At 38.2% G+C, this 21,226-nt stretch overlaps 1 protein-coding gene across 2 annotated transcripts in view; it reads left to right on the top strand.

Moving 5' to 3' along the window:
* The window catches only part of LOC112995756 (phospholipid phosphatase 1), a 72,718-nt gene that overhangs the window by 36,508 nt on the left and 14,984 nt on the right, over positions 1-21,226 (top strand). For both annotated transcript variants that reach the window (XM_064501882.1, XM_064501881.1), the window contains exon 4: positions 17,857-17,914. In XM_064501882.1, the coding sequence (XP_064357952.1) occupies positions 17,857-17,914 (58 nt within the window). The remainder of the gene's footprint in view (positions 1-17,856; positions 17,915-21,226) is intronic.

Here is a 21,226-nt window from a genome sequence, read left to right on the forward strand (position 1 = left end):
CTTCCATATAGCAAGCAAGGTTTGTCTGCGATCTCTTGACAAACTGAGCTCTTAGACTTGTATTCCCAGTTCTTGTTTCGTTCCCTCTTTCTCAGTCTTCCCTCTCCCCTCCTTCCCCTCCAAAGTTTACACTTGGTTTAGTAATTTCATTCTGAAGTTGAGGTCAGGCAGGCTCTCCTGTTTGGTCAAAAATTGCCTTGAAGTGATGACAGTTTAATGCAAACTCACCTTCTCGGCTCCCAGTCTCAATTCTGAGGCTTTTGCATGCCTGGGAAGCTGTAAATAAAGAGATACTAGTAGAAATTTAAGGCAATAAACAGTCAAAGGTAGGTGAGACATTGCACTGAGACATGGATGCCATAGATGCAGTGACCTACCAAATCATTGTAACTTTCTCATGGAAGGCAGGCCCTACATTTGAGAAGGTGATTTCAATGCTCCTCAGTCATGTGTCTACATACTTTACAGTTAATGAGCTACCAAAATAGAAAGGAGTTTGACTGCAGTGAGTGCAACAGCAAGTTGCGGGGGGGGGGGGGGGTCATTACCTTCTCAAGCTGTAATCCAGAGATGCATTTCTGCATCAGTTGGATAAAATTATCAGAGGCAAACTTGTTACCATCTACCCTCTCATTTGCATAAAAAATATGCAGATAGGTGTACTGAGAGTGAGGACAAGACAGTCATATTGTCACATACAAACTGATAAGTTCTGAATTGAACCCATTGTTCCTGTATGGTAAAAGAATTTGAGTCTATTATAGACTTTTTTGGTATTTTCAGATGTCTATACTCAGTAATCTTTTATTCAGTATTTATTTCTAAATTCATAACAAAAATCATTTTTCCAATATAAAAATGAATTATGTACTTGCACCATGCGTACTTCATCATACATACAACATCAAGTTCTGTTCGTTCTTTCTCATCTGTCCCTCTTCCTTATCTTCTCTCCCCGCAAACACACACACCCAAAATAGGAAACAGTTTTCATATGCATACATCATCAGATTGCAGGCCAGAGAGAAAGAGAATGTTGAGGGGACAGATATAAGACAGAAGTCTCTGAAGTGAGTGGCACAGAAATTGGGTAATGAGCAATCATTCATGTTATCTCCTAATGATAAAACAGGAAGGTGACACCTTCCAAATAGGTGGAACCCCCCCCCCCCCAAAAAAAAAAAAAAAAAAAAAAATTAAGAAAACTAAGCTGTGGAACTCTTTGCTGCAGTACTGGATATGTAGACTTATAGGTGGGTGAAAAAGCAGTTTGAATGGATTTCCAGAACAATAAAACCAAGACAAACACCGATGTTTCAGGAAGTCCATAAATTATGGCTGTGGACTGAGAGTGTTTTGGGCAAACATGACTGCATATGTTGTTCTGCTACTGCTTCCTGGACATCTGATGTTTGCAACTGTCTGTGCCTGTCTGCTATATTACAGCATTGGGAAATTGTGGGAAAGATAGCCATTAGTCCTCATATTATTCATCAGCAACAAGTTTTTTAAAAAAAAAAAAAAAACTATACACACATGTATACACTGGTTTATATTCATGCTAAAGCAGCTTATGCTTGATTGTCTTGCTGACTTAAGTGTCCTATATGCTTTGCATCATGCTGAAAATGTGAGTGCATTCTGGTTATTTTTTAATGACAGTATTGCTAAATTTGATTTCAATTAGTCGTGTGTAGAACTTTTAATGTTTATTTTTTAACTGGAATACTGTGAAGAGCAACTCCTTGAGGGTGCTTTGCTTGTGAAGGTGATTTTTGCCTTTTGGGTAGCAGAGTAGCAAAGTTCGTAGTTAAAGCAGTATGTAATACACTTCAACTCTTTTATTTAATTGCACTGGGCAGAAGGGTACAAAACTTGAGACTTGTTTTAGTGGTTTGGACAAGTAAGTTTGAAATACCAGTTCAGTACCAGTACTACCAGTAGAAGTTTTACTGTCTATGAGTAAAGAAGAAAACAAAGCAAAGGGCTCTTCTGCCACTAGTACTAGTAATTAGCATGCTGGTCATCTTAGTTTATCAGTATATACCTTAATACTGCTGAACTGCCTTTCAGGTACTTTACTCACTGTTTATAAAGCTAGTGACTTGCCAAATGCCTGTTTAATTTTTCAAATCAGTAAAGTAGGGCTAAGTAAAATATGTAGGAATGCTAGACTGTATGATTGGCGGTGTAAGCAATCTCTGGTCTCTCTGGTTTCTGCGGCTGCCATTCTTGTTCAAGTCTGTCTTCTTTTTGGCTTGCTGCTACTTACCTTTACCTGGCTTGGAAGTTGGTTTTGCAAGATGCCAAATTCCTCAGAGAGGATTAGGGAGAAAGGACATGGGTGGTTGCTAAGTCTGCTTTATGGTAGTCTGCTATATTCAACCCATGGCAGGTTGTTCATACGTTGTTTAACTCCTCTAAATGTGAGAAAGCCAAGAGGAACCACTGATGTTCACCTGCAGGAGCTACGAATGAATGTCTTTACTGTTCCTCTCTTGAGTGTACTTTGCTTTACTTGCTAGCTAAGTCTGTTTTAAATCAGTTAACAATAAAACTTGAATGTCTAGTAGAATAACAAAGTAGAACATTAAGAGCTTCTTTTTTTCCTCTAGTATGTGAATTGTGAAATAAGTCTTCTACACCTCAAAATATCTTCGGGTTGTTAGTGTATATAACTTCACTGGTCTAGAAAACTTTTTAAGGCTTATTGTACAAAAAAGAGAATCTTTCCAAAGCCATTTGTTCACTTAGGCTTAAATGCATTTCACTTACGGCTTCAAGATGTTGGCTGGGTGCTTCTCGGCTATGTTATTAGATTATTTTGACTTTTGTGGAGATGCTAACTGGTTGCCATTCGCTCACTTTGGCAGTTTCTAGTTCTGCGTCAGTCTCCTCTGTGCAGAAGAACGTTGGTAACCCATAGGTGGCAGGATCTGAAATCCAGCAGACGTGTTTAAGGAGGCCAGCCTGAACAGCTGGACCTGGAAAGTATGGTCAGGCTCTTAACTGTGTCTGTAAACTTTGAGTATTATTTCAGTCTAAGAACAGGTGTGCTTTATTGCATGTGAAGTCTAATCGCAAACATAATAAATATGGCTTAAATGTAGGTTCTGTCAATCCTTTTGGAGGAGGATGGGAACTTAGTAATGGCAGTAAGTTTTCTCTCTCTTAAGTATTCTTTCTGCAAGCAGGTGAAAACTGTAAAACAAAAGAACAAAAACTTCTGGTATTTGAAGTGTTATATGTAATCAAAAGAATATTTAAATGAGTTTTTCTAACTCTAAAACAATGTAGGAGGTGTTATATATAGCTTACAGTATTTTTAGAATTTAATTCGGGATTGTGCTGCTGGTTTTGTATATCATGTGTTACAAACTTGGCAGTGCAAACAGGGCATTAAAGCTTTGCATAAAGGTCAGGTATACTGAGTCTGATGCTATTTAAACTTTCATTTTTTTTAATCCAGGAAATGTTAAGAATAAACATTGTTATATAAAGCCAGTGACTATTCAGAAGAAACTGAGTGATATTGTGTACTTCGTGCTACAGTGTGCTTTATAGGGACAAAAATATACTAGGGAGGAAATGGCTGCAAGCTTTAGTTACTGCTGGTGCAAATGAGGCATCTCTACAACTTTTAAAATTTTTAAAGTATACCTACTTTCCTGAAACTAACTCTCCTGTTTTAGAATCACTTCCTGTAGTAATACAGGAGAGAAGCATTTAAAAGTAGGTTGTAACATCAAAATTTGGCAAGGAGTGTGAAGCACAAGTGTTGCTAATGCTGTGCTGAATTCTTTATAACTTTCAAAGGCAAAAGTCTTAACCAATATATTCTGTTTCTAAGTTTCAATTTACTTACGTGTTTACTGTACATGATTAGCTGCTTGTGCTATAGTGATCATGACTTAGGCTTTTATCCACTAAATCAACTGATCCCAATTACTTTTCATTTCAAAGACTTAAGGCTCAATTCAGATGATCCAAAACTGAGGAATACCTGGCAGTTGGGTTAGGAGGTTAACATAATTCTGTATTTGTAATACTGTATTTCAGTATGATTGTATCTGTCAGTATGATTTGTATTTTTCAGTATGATTGTATTTCAGTATGATTGCATTAACTACAAATGATAGTGAAAATTATAGACTTTTCCCCTGATATTTCACAAAATAGTATTAAAACAGTAAAGGGGAAATAAACACCACGCTGACTTCTCTGAACTGTATTCAGAAGGGTAAAAAAACAGCTAGAAGAGGGCTGTCTTAAACTTGTATTAATCTTTGTCTTCTGAAGTTTTCACTGAACCTTTTTACTGCTGTTTTTTCCTCTTCCCTGCCCAACCTCCTTCCCTTGCCTAAGTCTTTTAATGTCCACATAAACTTGGAGAGTATGGGGACTTTGTTACAATAGCTAGTGAGAATGGTTTAGATACTTCCGATATGTGGCTAGATGTATAGGAAGCATGTAGAAAGTCAGATGTATATACAGGAAGGAACCTCTGGAGGTTTTCTAGTCCAACTTCCAGCTTAAAGCACAAATAACTGCAGCTTGGATATCCTTGTTCAACTTGACCTGTCAAATTTTGAACAGCTCCTGGGATGGGGATTCCACAGACTGCCTGGAATATATATGTCCAACGTGAAGACACTAAATGGTATCAGTCCTAGTATTGACCTCTGAAGAATGCCAGTTTGGCTTTCAACTGTTGACCCTTATTTTTTTGATCCTAATTATAGTCTGTTGTTTACCACTTTGTACTCCATTTATCCAATCCATGCCTCCTCACTTTGGCTTCCAGGGTGCTACAGGAAGGAGTATTTTAGGAGTACTAGGAGTACTTAGTACGAGGAGTACTAATACTTTGTCTTGTTTTGCTGCTGACTTACCAACTGAAACTCTTCCTGTTGCCCTTTGCATCCCTCACCAGCTTCAGCTTCAGCCTTGACTTTTTCCCAATTCCTTCTCAGCATGCTTGGACAATGCTTTGATATTTGTCCTTGGTAGGCTATCCCTGTTTCCACCTCTCATGCCCTTTTGTGCTTGAGCTCAGCCAGGTGTTCATCACTGAACGATGGCCTCTAGTTACTCTTTCTTGTCATCTTCTACAACGGGATGCAGTGCTCTTGTACTCTGAAGAGGCTGTCCCTGAAATTCTACTATCTCATGGTCACTACAAACAAGTCTGCTGCTGCTGTGTCTCCAACTAGTTCCTCCTTATTCATGAGTAACAGATTTAGCAGAGTGCCTTTCCTGTTTGGCCTCTCCAGCAGCTGCATCAAAGATCTGCTGACTTGCTTGCACTGTGCTGTGTTTCCCTTCCAGCAGACTTTGAGGCAGTTAAAGCCCCCCTTGAGAAGCAGAACTGGCAATTGGGAGGCTTCTTCCAGTTGTTTAAAGGAGACTATCGTTTCTTGATTGTGAACAACTTTGTCTTGGACTCTCCTAATCTTCCTGGTAAAGTGGGAGGTGGAACATGTGGCACTGAATAAGACAAGCACACACACAAGTGTATGTGCTTTCTTTTGTGAATATTTTTTAGTCAGTCTCAAATAACTTGCAAAGCTGAGTGTAACAGCATGTGAGTTTTGGTTAATCTTTATTACTTGTTAGATGTATAAAGCTAGGAAGGAGGAAGTGTAGGTGATCCTGTGCCTCAGCTGTAGGATTGCTACACTTCTGGTCTAGATAAGAGACATCTAGGTTCCTGTGCCTCCTGCCTGTATAGAAATGTGAATCTACATTTCAGTGCTAGAGGTGCCTAGTCTAACTAGTAGATTCTTGGAGTTCACAGAATCCCAGAAAGGTTGAGGTTGGAAGGGACCTCTGGAGATCATCTAGTCCAACCCCACTGCTCAAACAGGGTCGCCTAGAGCAGGCTGCCTTGTCCAGAAAGCTTTTGAATATCTCCAAGGATGGAGACTCCATAAGCTCTCTGGGTAACCTGTTCCAGTGCTCAGTCATCCTCAGAGTAAAGACATTTTTCCTCATGTTCAGATGGAGCTTCTTGTGTTTCAGTTTGTGCCTGTTGTCTCTTATCCTATTGCTGGGTGCCACTGAAACGAATCTGGCCCCATCCTCTTTACACCCTCCCTTCACATATTTAAACGCTTTGATAAGATGTGTGATAAGATGTATCGGCCATTCTTCCTAATTTTGTGTCATCAGCAAACTTGCTGAGGGTGTACTCTGTCGCATCATCCCACTGATGAATAAGTTGAACAAGACTGGAACCGGTATTGACCCCTGGAGTATGCCACTAGCTATAGGCCTCCAACTAGACTTTTGCACCACAGATCACAACCCTCTGAGCTTGGCCGTTCAGCCAATTTTCAATCCACCCCACTGTCTGCTCATCTAGACCATACTTCCTCAGCTTGCCTATGAGGAAGTTATGGGAGACAGTGTGGAAAGCTTAACTGAAGTCAAGGTAGACAACATCCCCTGCTCTCTTGTCTACTTAGCCAGTCATTCCATCGTAGAAGGCTATCAAGTTGGTTAAGCATGATTTCCCCATTGTGAATCCGTGCTAACCACTCCTGCTCACCTTTTTTGTCCTTCGTGTGCCTGGAAAGGGTATCCAGGATTATCTGCTCCATCACCTTTCCAGGGATCAAAGTGAGGCTGACCTGCCTGTAGTTCCCTGGGTCCTCACTCTTGCCTGTTTTGAAGATTGATGTTTGCTTTCTTCAGCCTTCAAAAAGGGGCAAGAGTGAGGACCCAGGGAAGCTGGCATTGCTCTTCCCTCTCCCCCTGCCCTGCTTTGTATACAACACTAGGTAATTACCTAGTAAGCCTGAGAGGAAGATTTAGTAACTTCTCATATTTCTTCAGTCTTGGGAAGGACTTAAACACTGGCCTCCAAATGTCTAGCCAGCTTGCTCTTTGAGCTGATCAGCAGCTTCCTTTTACTCATCTCCAGCTGTATCTTATGGTGAGATGTAAAAGGAAAAGGGTCAAAATATTAAGTTTCTTGACCCCTTCAATCTATCAGCTTTTGCTTAGGAGCTCAATAAATGAGCACTCAATTAAGCTGTAGATTTGGACATATTCCAGTCTTCCTGTGTTTCAAAACATTTGCAACTGGGCTATTACTGGCTTGTTTCTGTTCTCTTATGGAAAGATAGGTGCAAGTGCTTTCCTGTTTGCTTGGGGGAGGGGGGGAAAAAGGTTTGCTTATTGTTTACATGTTAAATCTGCTAGAGTCTGGACTTCACAACTGCCAGATATATCCCTTTGTTGTGATGGAATTGTACTATCTTTTTGGATTGCACTTGAAAAATTTGGATTGAATTTCAAATCTGTGTAGTCACTGGATTCAATTTTTCTAAAATTAATTTAGAAGTCTTCCTGAATGCAGTTCAAAAGCTTTTTGCAAGTTTTTGAAACTGAAGTATTGTTACTAGCTCCATAACCAAAGAGAGGTGTGTTGTACCAAGATAGCGATTCAGGTTGCTGAATCTTCGCAAAGGGAAGCGATAGCATTCATAGGAGTCTGAGATATATATATATATAGCAAGCCGCCTCCTCCCCCCTTTCTTCTCTGCTTTCTTTTAAAGAACAGATGTTTTGCACACTTGTAGCAGTATACTATAATATTCACACAAACCAATCTGCTTTTTTTCATTACAGGGATGTATAAATGCTTAATTACCATGCTGTCAGAGTGAGATACGGAGCAGTTACTTCCATTTTGCAGATGAGGAGGCACAAGGCATAACACATTCTGCTGTGATTAACGTGCTGTTTCATGGCAAAGCTGGAAGTGGAACGGAGGCTTTCTGCTCCTTTCCAGGGAATACTAGAGAATGTAACTCTAAAGATTTTTTGATATGTTAGGCCTTTAAGCAAATAATTTTAGCTATGGTAGCAGGTTCTTAGCTAACCAAGAGTGTGTCCATGTGTGCATATTATGCACATACATAAACACAGTTTTGCATAACCGCCGCTTCTGAATGAAGAGGGTAGAGAGTATAAATTCTAGATTAAAATGCAAGTAGGTGATCTGAAAATTAGTGCAGATGATGGTTGTATTTAAACATCTACTGATACTGCACAAAGTGGTTGCCCTACTTCTGTTCTATTAAATTATATTCTATATTAAAAGGAAGCTTCTGTGACTTTTGTTAAGACTTTTGTTTTCTTTTGTATCTGAAGCTTAAGTCATGCCGGAAATAAATTCTGAGCGCGCTTTTCTGAGCTTGCTTTAGTTTTAGAAAATTTCAACAGACAGGTTTTTTTAATTTATTCTTCCATTCTCTCCCTTAAAAGGGCAGGTGAATAAAAAGGAGGGGGAAGAGAGCAGTGGCACTGATTTAGAAAACTGACCTGGACAGCAGCATGTTCACATAGGCTGCTAATGCCCACCTCTTTTAGTCCTGCTAGATTTGCTTGTAGTGTACAGTACAGTCCTCCAATCTATCCTATTGCTTTAACACTAGTTAAACTTGTTTCTATCAACACACCTTCTTAAACAGTGTAATAGTTCTGGATGTGTGCTAAAGGGCACTTAATCTACCTGCTCATGTTTCCTTAGTTTACTACAAGTCTTTTGTATTAGCTATTTATTATACTTTCAGCTGTGCAGTGCAGGTTTGTCTTAATATTGTAATTGCTCACCTCTAAATATTTTTGTTAGTAAGGTCCTAAAAAAAAAAAAAAAAAAAAAAAAGGTATCTGGGTAGGGTGATGGGGCAGAACCTGAAAGTCCCTTGAGTCCTGGGTTTGAAGGTAGGTACATTTAAGACCCAGTAGCTGGTGAGGTCCAAGAAGTTGTCCCTTCTGGTGTATTACTCAGCTCACTGAGCACATACGCACAACCAGAACCTTTGATCCTAAGGTGATAAGTACTGATCCACGTTGTTCAAATCTAGCTACTTAGGAGGCACTCAGATGCACAATCTGCACTTTGTTACCCTAAAGCAGACCAGTGAAGCTAGCAGGGATATATGTGTGAGAAATGCTTTCTGTGACGTTTGGTTTAATATTGGATCGTCGAAGGTGGTCTCTAATTCCACTCATTCTCTTCCATTTGTGATACAGGTGACAAAGCTGTTAAGGTTCCTCTTTATAATAATGGTGGTTGTACTAATGTACAGACTCATATCATAACTCTAGATGTCTGTTAGAAAAATATCAGTTTCCTACTTAGGTTGAAATATTGCTAACGTGCTGCCTGCACTTGAAACAAGTTGTGTATAGTTTGCCACTTCAAACTCAAAATGTAATGTTCAAAGCAGTCTTTAGGAAATTACAGCTGACTGTTTTGACCTTGATAATTTATTTCAACATAGTTGCCAAGGTGTTGCCATTTACTAATCATTTGCCAGGAATTTTATTTCAACTTTGTTTAGAGCTGGCTGTTTAAGCACTTTCACGGATGGTGCACATGCATGCTAGTGGATAAAGTTAAATCACTCAGAACAGTTTCCAGTAACTATCCACCTGTGTCAGACAGCTGATGTGGGGCTAACCTGCCTCTCTTTTGAAGTTTACATAAACTCTGGAAACTTACACTTCTACTACATACTAAAAATGCCTCTAAAACTGTAACTGTTTAAAAAACAAACAAACAAACAAACAGAAAAACAAACTGTAGTACATTACTCTTGCATTTAATGACTAGTATTAGGTGTCTTTTTCCCCTGCTTTTTCATTAGATAAGCTTTGCAAGTGGTCTGTTTTTTGGTTCTTAAACATATAACCCAAAAGACTGTGGGTTTCTGCTTCAGATTAAATAATATATCTCAGTTTAAATAATCTCTCCCCCTCCCGCATTACTTTCAAGACCAAACATTCTTTATATAAAAATAACTTAATACTGGAATACTTCATACAGCCTTTGTTTTAAAACTTTGTCTTTAAAGCTTCATCAGAGATCAAACTGCACTTATCATTGAAGCATAACTAAAAGGTTTACTTACCTAATCTGGCAGCTTCTGATAAGCATCATGAATCAGAAATGTCTCTGGAGTTTCTACAGACTTGTTAACTGCACGTTGGCTGAGGGAAAACTGGTATGTTGTTTACAGCATTCTGATTATTCGTGTTATGGAATTTCTAACCTAAGAGGTGTTCTGCAATACTGAAACTTTTTGGAAAGTTTAGAGTTTTCATCAAACTGATGTAGTAGTTTTTGCTCCTGAAAATGTATATGCCAAAAAGTTCACTAGAAGTTTAGACATTAAAGCAGCCGGAGGAATGAATGGAGGGGCACATGTACTTCTACTCAAATAATAAAACTTCTTCCTTAAAAAATACTTCCCACTCCTGTTATTCAAGGTGTAACTTGGCTGATTTGGAACACTTCCAGTCCTAATCAAATTGTCCACTACTTCAGAAAATTGGTGTTTCTGGTCAGGGAGCCCATGCTTAATGTTTGCTGGAAGCTTACGTGGAAGGAAAAAGGTCAATGATGATAGTGAATGAGCTTATCTTTAAATATTTAAACTTCAAAAACTTCTAGGCTACAGTGGATGAGGGAATGGAGCTGCATTCATCTAGAAATGTGAAGAGCTGCTGCTCAGTAGAAACTAAGTGGCAGTAAGGAGAACTGAGTCTGAAAGATAAATATGCTGTAACCGACTGAGATGCAGTTTTGCAATCTGGATCAAGTTTCTGATCTTAGCTCTACTTTGGCATAATGTGAGTTGGCCCTTTCCTGCAGTGAGGGATAGCACTCACTTTCATTCATCATGACTGAAAATAAAACTGTTCAGGGTGAACAGTTTTCAAGAAAGCTATGCTTTCAATCTCTTGCATTTTGGACTGTGAACAGTAATTGTTCCAGTGCATCACTGCATAGGTATAATACCCTGTTGAAGGGTAATATGTTGTACTTCATAGCTGTTGTTCTTGTTGTAAGCTACAGTACTGCATTTCCAGAGCAACTGAACTGGCTTCTTAAATGCATTTCTAAGTTTAAAAATATAGACAAATGTCAGCCTGAAAAATATATATTTTTAAAAAGGTTTTATCTACTGGTTCATAAGCTTGTTATCACACTCTAAATTCATTAGCACTCAAAACTTGTCACTTGTGTTCAGTAAGCCATAAAAATTATTTGGAACCTAGCTGTGGCTAATGGAGTAGGTAGGTGCATCTTTTCAATCTGCAATTCTGCCAAGAATGAGAAGCTTCATGTCCAGGTCAGTAGAAGGGAAAATAATATTCAGATAAAACTTTAGGCCTGTATGTAACTGCATATTGCTGAAACCGTACCATGGGGACTGAGTTCCCTTAATGCTGACATTCCTCCTCCCCGCACCCCATATTGCTCAGGATTGCAGAAATTTGTTGGGTTTTTTGTCTGTCTGAGCTCTTACCAGGTGCTTGGTGCCCAAAGCAGTTTACTTAAAAACTGAGTGATAAACAAACCTGTGATTTGATCGGAATTACCCTTGTTCTCATTCTGTTTATGTAAAATGGTAATAACATGCCTGTGAGTCAGAGAGTATTATGTAGATAACCTGTGCAGACATGGCTAATTGAACAGAAGCTTCTAATCTGAAGCATGTGAGAACAAAACATTAGTCTTTAGAAATGTTGGCTTGAGTTTTCCTCCTCCCCTTTCCTGCTATTTTAACACTTCTAAACTTTCCTGAGGGAATTGCTAGAAAAGAAGCAAATAAGGTTCTGTTTGTTTTGTTTTTTTGTTTTTGTTTTTTGGGTTTTTTTTTTTTTTTTGGAGGAGGAGGAGGAGGCTAACTTAGAAATGTAGGTGAAAGTTAAACTTTCCTTATGTGCGTTGAGCTCAATTGAGTGATAAGTCAAAACTGACAAAAGAAAATACTTTATCGTGGTGACTTTGCAATTTAAATATGTGGAATGTTGTTGCAACATGAGTTTCCTGAACTTTGTGTTATCAAGAGTTCAGCACATACTACATGTTTATGTACATGATAAGAATTTTAGGACTAAATAACTTCTTGTTCCCCAGATGAATTTTGAAGAAAGAATATTCTGAGGTTCAAGACACAGGTTAGCTGTTGCCTCTTTGATAAGAAAAGATAATAGGGGAATGAAATTTTTCCTTATAGATTATCTTACAGTAAAGTTTATTCCTCCATTAGCTGCTGGTACATACAGTTGTTGACAGATGCAGAATAGCTAGTTAAATAGTCATTGCCCAAATAGATTGTTCCATCAGTGTGTAATATTTTTGTAAAAACAAAACCCATTTTACATGATATCTGCATGCTTGTGTATGTTGTGATGTTCGCATCTCTTCAGTGCCCAAAGAAGCCAGTAGAAGTTTGTTACAGATATTTAAGAATCTCTGCAATTTTGCAATGAAGACAAGCCTTGTGGTACACATAGCTGAGTTAAACCACTTCATGTTTCATCCTGAGCTTAGGAAAAGGTTACTTTCTACCCTTACTTCTTGGCTTATCTGCAGGGCTTGTTCCAGAAGGATGAAGGAGAAAAGGTATTTAGAAATTAGACTACCTATTTCTTATCAGAACCTTGCTAGATCTGGTTTATGTCAGTGGGTTAAACAGAGAATGATTTAATTTTCATAGAACAGGAACATGGTTAGACAAGTAACTACGTATCTTCTTTTATAGGCCATCTTCAAAAAGCTAGGCATGCTCTCATGAAACACTAAGTGTCAAAAATGACTAAGCTTCCTCTGTATCTGCCCCTACTTAAAGTGAGCTGAGCTGAGTGACTCTTCCCCCACCCCAAATATGACTAGGAAATTGTACAAAGCACTTATTAAAAGTCTCACAGAGAAAATACTTTGTCAGTAAAACTGTCCATATAAGGATTACTGAATTGTGAAGTCTCTGGCAGTTTTCTCTCCTCTGTAAGTGAAAGGCCTTGATCTTAAGTATGGATTTAACTACTGAGGGGGAGAGGAAGTGCAATAATACTATTTTTTAAAAATGGATTTGAGTTCTAAGTAGTTGCTAATATTGTTAAATAGATGACTTGCTTATACATTTATTGGAGCATCTCTTGGCAATAATTGTAGAAGTGCCTCAGTTCAAAGTACCATAAAAACCTTTAACCCACACTGGTGTTCTTGAAATTTGTAGTTGTACAAGTCCACAACACTTTAGTGGAGAGCGGATGCTGTTAAATAAATAAAAATTAAAAAAATCTGTATAATTTCTGAATGTGAAGGTAGTTGTTCTTAAGGAATATATTACTTCAGTTTGCGTGTAGGACTTGCACCTTGTTAAATCAAGTCTTCGTTGCATTAAAATGCTAGGAATATTTCCCTTTCAAGTTTGTAGAGTTTAGTTTACTTGAAATGAACGTGCTTAGTTGCAGCTCTGTCTGAGAGTTATTTGTCTCCAGATTAATGGACTGTGTAATGCAAGTGTCAGTGGAAGCTTTGAGTCGGACTTGACTCCTGAGAACCTGAGGATAGAAAAGACTAGCTGGCTAATCCAAAGTGGGGTGTTTTGTTTGCTTGTTTTCTTGCTGAAATAGGAGTGTTTATAATGTTTGCTGGACTTCCTTCTCTCTTTTTCCGAGTGATCATTCCATAATTCATTTCTTTCTCTATTGGGAAGGTTCCCTTACCATTTAGTCTTTATCAGATTTATTCCAGCACCACAAAAGAAGTTTTCTCTTGATCTATCCCATTCTAGTATAACTTCTAATACTGTCTTTTAATTTCTCACCATGCTGTACTTTTTTTTTTTTTTTTTTTTTTTTTTTTTTTTTTTTTTTTTAGGTCTTTTCCTAATCTCTTGTCTCACTAAGGCTATTCATTTTCCTATCAGACTCTTGCAGAGGAGTGCACTTTTCTTGAGTGTTTCTGTACATTCAGTTCTCGCAAACAAGTTGTAGGGAGCTGTGGTTTCAAATGGCTTACTGAACTCCAAATGCAGGATATATTTTGATTTTTTTTTTTTAATACATTTGCTTAATAATTCACTTTATAAAACATTGACAAGCAAAACTTACTAAAACATGCTGTTTCTTGCCAGTGAAAAGCACAAAACAAATGTTCCTCTTGTGTTGTGTACTATGCCCCCTTTTCTCTACTAATCCATGTACGGATTTGTAATTACTAGAATTACTCTACTTGTGGAACTAGTGCTTTCACAGCAGTTGGCTCTCCCAATGATAACTTTTAAAATCTTCTACAGCTTAATTTGTGAACCCTGAGAATAGGTAGCGTCTCTAACTGGGCTGGGTTTAAAACTGGCAATATATAGACTATATAGGTGCCAAAAGGTCTCAAAATACAAACTTTTGTATTTGGAGAGAGTCGTGGATGCTTTTTGCTGTCTGAACCATATTGATCTCTTTTGGTAAGACTTATGTTTTGCCATTTTATACTGCTGTGAATGCTGTAAAGACCTAAGTGGAATTATGGACGCGGCACTGTACAGCTCCACTAGATAGTGCAGCCAACCTCGGGCCTTGCTAGGAAAGTCTCTTTTCCTCAAGCCTTACTATATTTCCTTGTAAAAAAGCTTGAATAAAGGAGACTAGAGAGTCTGGTTTATTTACTGCAAGGTTTTTTGTCTGGCTTACATGATTCAAGAAACAGTGCCTTCTGTCACCCAGGTCCTACTCTCTAGACTGAATTGCCCCCTGTGAGTGCAATGGAACAGAGGGAAATGAAGTGGTTGTAAGGAGGATTGCTTCTCAGGATCTGACACGTCGACTTGCTTGTCTGTAATTAGGAAGTCTGGTTAAAAGTACTGCATGGCTCAGTATCCACTTCAATTATTTCTTTGCAGGGATTGTTCATGCTTCAGTTGTACTTTTAAAGAGTACTTCAAAAAGCAATCTTAGAACAACATACTGTAGTGATTAACTGTAATTGTGGAGTTTGTTTTTTAGGTATTTTTGTTCAACTGTATATGCCAGAAAGTGATGGTATGATCTGGTTTGGTGTTAATTCTTAAGGCTTCCTTGTAATTCAGTAGTAATATGTGGAATAAGTGGAAATAATTAAAGCTTATGCTTTTTCCTGTTTAAATGAAGCCTTACAACTCGCATCGAGTGATACACTAAGGTAAATATTTGTGGATTAAAAGGCACGGACCTTGGCAAAGCTGCTCTTTGATGTCAGGCTTTACCATTACAGAAACAATTAAAATGAGAGACTTTGCACTTTCCGATTTTGTTTTATGATACTAGTTTTGCTGGATACTGTTCTAATGTTTATTTGAACAAGATATGGTCATGAAACCTAATGTGCCAATTCCTACTGAGATCATTTGTTCTTTTCTTCATTAGCAAAATATAGGGTTTGAGTTATTCATAGCATTTCGTTTATATATTTTGTTCTAATACTTTTGTGGTTTTTCGATTAGTAAATGCTGCTTTTTGAAAATGCTGGCTCATGACAAGCCAGCACTCAGTACGATGACAAAGAAGCTTGCACCATGCAGCCACTTGGCTGGTTTGATAGACAGGATGTTCTGCTGGCTTTGGGAAGAAGGGTGTTTGCATGCTGAGCAATAGTCAGGAAATTTTTGCATTGTTTCAGTTAAGATGTTTAAAGTCTAAGTTGTGGGGGTTTTTTGTTTTTTTTTTGTTGTTGTTTTTGTTGTTGTTGTTGTTGTTTTGTTTAAGCATGCTTTTTATTTAGAAGTTGAGACAGTGATATTGCCAAAGAAACTTCACTGGGATTGCACAATGAGCAAGTTGGATCAATACTTTGTCCCAGTTTCATTTCTGGCAATATTTTGTGCCAAGCATGAAATTTTCAGTCGTGTAGAGCACATTTATCTATGCCTGATCAGGAGAATGCATTTAAACTTTGTAATCTTCAACCTAGAACAAGGCATTCTTAGTGTTTTATTGGGGAAATGTATGCCTAAAATCAATAATGGCGATAATCAACAAGAACTATAAAATGGTATAGGAATTTCAAAGTAAATTTAAGGATCTTTATTCCTTTTCTCATTCATTAGCTATTTGGGTTTCTTCATTTGACAATATGTTGCCTTCGGGAATTGCAGGAAACTTTGTTTTATGGACAACAGTAGTAGACTCAAAGTCAGTGGATAAAATACTGGAATAGGATAGGAGTCAGGAATTAATTATTCGATATTTTGTTTCATGGAACAGCTTGCTCTGCTTTTGTGCCTCAGAGGACGTGCTTGTGTGAAAGAGACAGAGCTCTTTGCAATTCTTATTTTATTAGCTTTTGTAATAGGCTTTTATCCAGACACTTTGCCTGGCGGAGAGATTTAAGCAGTACAGAAGTGGAGAAGGACTATCTTATTAGTAATGAGCAAAACTGTCATCTTAAACTTAATGTTTTTGAATTTTAAACATCTGAAGATAACACACTGATGCAGTTTTTCTGTTTAAGAACTGAATTGAAAAATATCTGATAACTACATATGGAAAAGTCTTCTCAGACCGCTTATTTAGCGTCTCTCAAACTGAGAGCTATTGACAAGGCTTTGAATCAAATGTAAACCAAGAGCTCTAAAACCTACAGGGGAAACTTGAAATGTGAGTGTTTTCTCTCCAGTGTCTGATGTAGGATTTCTTAACTTTGTGCATAACAGTGAATGCAGAAAGTTTTGTAGTTTGTTACTTGTGCACAAGATTGTTTATTGCCCTATTTATGGTATTTGAGTAGTGAATCATGAATCCTATTGTTCTACTGCATGCTAGAGAGCTGCCTTCGTTGCTCTTGGTCCAAAGAGTACAAGTGTTTCCATTGACTTTTGATTCAGGCTCTCTACCTGGCCGAGGTACTGAAATATGAACCCTGGAGAGCTGCCGTACTTTTTATTATGTTGTGCTTATTTGTGTATGTCCTTCTCTCTTAAGAGAGGAATGGTGTGTTATATAGTTATATCACACTGAAGCCTGGTTAAGATAAATAACTTTCCCAGGTTATGAATAAGGTACAAATAGCCAACAGTTATAAATGGCAGTGCATTAAATAGCATATGTAGTTTAAGTTTCTTTCATCTCTTCACTTCAGATTCTATCAGAAACATCTTTTCTTTTTGCTGTTTCTTCCTGATAAAGAAGTGGATGGGATTTCTGTTTTACGCATACCTTACCTCAGATTTGGGAACCTCCGTCAAAATTCTTTCATTACTCAGTTTCTCTCAGAAATCGTATGTATAGGAGGAGCTCTTAGGGTGCTCTCAGGGGTCTTGAAGATTGTCAGCATCAATTGTCAGTTTGCTGCAGTCTGGACCTCCTAGAAGCCTTTAAAAGTTGAAGGCAATGATGCCACTCTCTTAGATTCATACTTGGATATTTCATTTACTTCTGCAGATGTTAGATTAGGTGTCATCTTTTGTGTTTAGCTAGTGAACTGGCTTCAAAGGGATGAACCTCTTCCTGCCCTCCCCCCCCCCCCCCCCCAGTGATTCACCTTCATGAGCTGTATGAATCAGTACATTTAATAAATACATGTGGTATAAACATCTAAATATGAGTAAGAGTAATTACTGCCTCTTGGTGGAGACCATATACAACAGTAACTAATCATTTTTGGGCTACTGATGTTCACTATCAGATAAAAGCTCTCTTTGTTGATACTATCTACATTTTTTTTCATATTCATCAAGGAGACAAAACAAATACATTGCTTTATAGGACCCTTGATTACTTATTTTCAGGAAGTGTTCATGTGATGTTCAAACTTTAGACAAAGGACTTAAGTTGATCCCAGCATCAAGTAGCAACTATAAGAATACTGACATTGGATAGCTGCTGGACTGAGATACATGCTGTTCATCAAAAGCTGTTGGGTTAGATGCAAGTGAAGACTCCTGCCTAGGATAGTCTCCCTGCAGAAAAAAATGAGGGATGTTTGCATTTTACCTAAAGATAACTTAATCTCACTGTAGACTGTGGAGTGTTGCAATTGAAACAGAATGAAATGTCTGCTTTCTTCTCTTTCAGGCTATCATTTTACTCTGGCCATTCTTCGTTCTCCATGTACTGCATGCTGTTTCTAGCAGTAAGTATGTTCTTTCCATCTGCTTGGTAAAACATGTCTGTTGGTTATCTAGTGCAAAATTGAAATATTGGCTACATCAGCAGTTGCTTGGGCTGTTTTGTGCAAGGGACACTGCTTCTGTAGGATGCTCGTCTCAGGGATAACTGAACTAAAGATTGCTCATTAGGAACTGTAAGGGAAGGGCACTGATACTGGAGCGAGAAGTGGCAGAATTTACGTTCAGTATGCCTAAAAACATTTAATATGGTAGTTGGCTTCTGTGTGTTGCTTCAATTGAACCTGGTGACAGCGAGTTTGCAAAATATGCCGCTACTGAAGTTTGGTTATATTGAAAGTATTGCAAGCCATATAAAAATGTGTAATAAGATATGTCTGACTTAATGAAATGTGCAAAGCCTATAAAGAAACTAAATTTAAACCCTGTCCCAACATGGGTGGGCCTGTAAGAACAAAATGACAGATTAGTTTTAATTTTATACTGCTCTTAATTGACTCCCCCATCTTGGGGTGGGGAGGGGAATCAGTCAGTAGAAGTAACTACAAGTGAGAAGATCATTTCACCAATAATTAGTGTATATGAGGATTTGAAGAAAATGTATTAGGCTCTAATTTAAGTAGTCGGAATTGTTACAAGTCATCTAGGGCAATTATCTCCACTCCTATATTAAGCTTTTTAACACTGGAGGATTGATTTCGTTACACTCTCCCTGCTGATGTGTAATATGGAAAGTATTAAACAATTTTTTTCTGCAAATTTTTGTTACCCAATTGTGAAATTTAGCTCTTGTCCTGGGTGTAATTTGCTAGAGTCTTCAGAGAGCTCATACTCAATTCACATTTCTGTCTTGACTGCGTTTTTCATCTTGTTTCTCTTTTGGCAGTAGCATAACATCCACAACAGATAAAGAGATTATTCAAAATTATTTTTTTTAAACAAATTATGTGCTTTTTAGGATGGCATAAATTTTTGAACTTGATGGGTTTCGTGGGGGGGGGGTCTCTTGTTGTTCCTGGGTTTTTGTTTATTTTTTTTACACAGAAAAGCTGTGCTTTTTGGAAAGCTCAGTATTCAGTAAACTGCAGTGATGGTTATAGTTAAATCTGTTTAGTTCCTCTCTCCTCACTTATCTATCTGTTGTCTTTTTCTACTGTGAATCTGAAGGCTTGGTAGTTGTATTATGTCCTGGTTTTAACGATAACATAATACCAATTCCCTCATTTGTCAGCTGTTTAAAAAACAAAACGAAACAAACCCCCAAAAAACTGACTTGCTTACTATCACTGACAGTCTCCAAAGTTATATAGGTCCACTTGTTTTCTGTTTCTGCAGTTAATCTCATGGATTGAAAAGCACTATTTCCACAGTACTGTGAAGCAGTTACTATTATGTAGCAACCTAATACTGATTTGCACCATTCTGCCCAATTGGATCTTTCTGATCTAATTTTTCTGTGCATAGGTTTGAGCAAGGTAGGAATGTGATACTGCCACCTCTGAGTTAAAAACATGGAGGTAAAAGAAAACTTCCTAGGTGTATGACTGTACTTTATACTACCTGGATTAGAGTTGCTTGGCAGGGATTTGAATCTCAGTTTACCAGGACAATGCTGATGGGCCAAGAGGAGGAGTTGGAAAAGTTGCTGGAACTCTGCTCTCTCACACGTATACGTAACGAGAGATCCTGCCTACTGCTTTGGCAGCCTGGGGAGGTGGCTGTGGCCAGGAGGACTTCTCAGCCAGGTACAGGCTGAGAGAAAGGAGTTCTCTCTTTGGACCTTGCCTCTCTGCTAACTAAAATCCTTCCCTCTGCCCCCCGATTGGTTGATATAATACTGAGATTACCTTTAGTTTCAGTGTGAATATGCCGGTGGAAGTTGTGATGAGCACCTTGGTCTTCAGACCCTGTTTGTTTAGACTACTAGGATTTTGAAAAAATGCAGTCTTTGGCAAGAAAATCGAGGGATTTCTTTGATTTAAAGAAAGTAATTTTTCCATGTGGGTTAAATCTCTTCTGTTGTTGCCTGTGGCGTGGTTTGGAATTCATGCAAAGAGCCTCTCTGGAGAGTTCCTGAATATTATTTAGCATATTAGGAAAAATTAAGGAAGTGCTTATGGATTTTTACAAACTTGTGTTTAAAAAGTGCATTAGGGAGACTCTGAGGAGGCAAAAAGTATGCATCTTTGTCGAAATAGATCTCAACATCTGATTTTTCTTTTAATTATTGAAAATTTACGTGAAGTTTACCACCAGCCCTATATATAATAAGCATGGATTTTTTTCGTCAAGTTTGTGAAGGTTGATCATGTCAGCAACCTGCAAATTCTAAAATTTGATGCTTGAAAACTACTTGTGTAATAAAATTCTTCTATAAAGTACAATGTAAAAAATGTGGAGTCAAGATATATGCAGATGTCTTACCTATCTGATTTTTGCGCATGTGTGTGCATGCGTCCTTCACCCTCTGCAACCTTCTGTGTGTGGGAGAGGTGGGTTGGGATGACTCAACTCCATCCTCTACTCCCTTGCAATGCTGGTAAGTCCAGAGCTAGTGTTGGTCCTAGTTCAGCAGTGTAATCAAACTTGCTGTGGCTTTGCATACTGCTACAAAAACTGTCCTTGTAGATATTCAGGACTGTAGCAATTGCAAGATAACATGACTTAACTTCAGCTACCTTAAACTGTAAGGATATGAAGGTCTTTGGCTCCTTTAGCACATTTGTTAAACAGTCAATGGTTTATTGGAGATCAGTTTATCAATCAGGCATGGTAGAAAGATGTTCAGAGCAGAATTACAGGCACTAGAGGAAGCATTCTGAAAATTACAAGCAACTGAAAAGCAAACTAATCCCAAAGTGTGTTCTGAAGATCTGGGTCAGATCTGTCTGGCCAAATGTATGACTTACAGTGGCTGGTGCAAGACACCTTCTGTTGAAAAGTTCTAGTTTCTAGAAAACTAGAAAACCCTCAGGTTTCTGCTACTGATGTGCTCAGAAACGAAAGCACGCTGAATAATAGAGACAGTATTTTAAAAGGAGACATCTGAGGAGGTAAACCACGAATTCAGACAGGGTCTGATTTCAGTGAATGCTTTTTGATCTGACATGAAACTTGACAATGAGTAGCCACACCTCTGGCCAGAGGAGAAGGCATGCTCCCTCTTTCTCCACCCGAGTTTCTTGTGTTATCTTCTGCTGAGCTATGGTCCAATATAAATAAGAGGCCTTGAGGAGATTAGACTTCTACTTTCCACTCTGTCCTCTTCTGTAATAAGTTTATTCAGCCAGAAACTGCTGGGAGGACATCTGAAGAAG

This window comes from Dromaius novaehollandiae, chromosome Z (assembly GCF_036370855.1).
Source record: "Dromaius novaehollandiae isolate bDroNov1 chromosome Z, bDroNov1.hap1, whole genome shotgun sequence".
Classification (NCBI taxonomy): Eukaryota; Metazoa; Chordata; class Aves; order Casuariiformes; family Dromaiidae; genus Dromaius; species Dromaius novaehollandiae.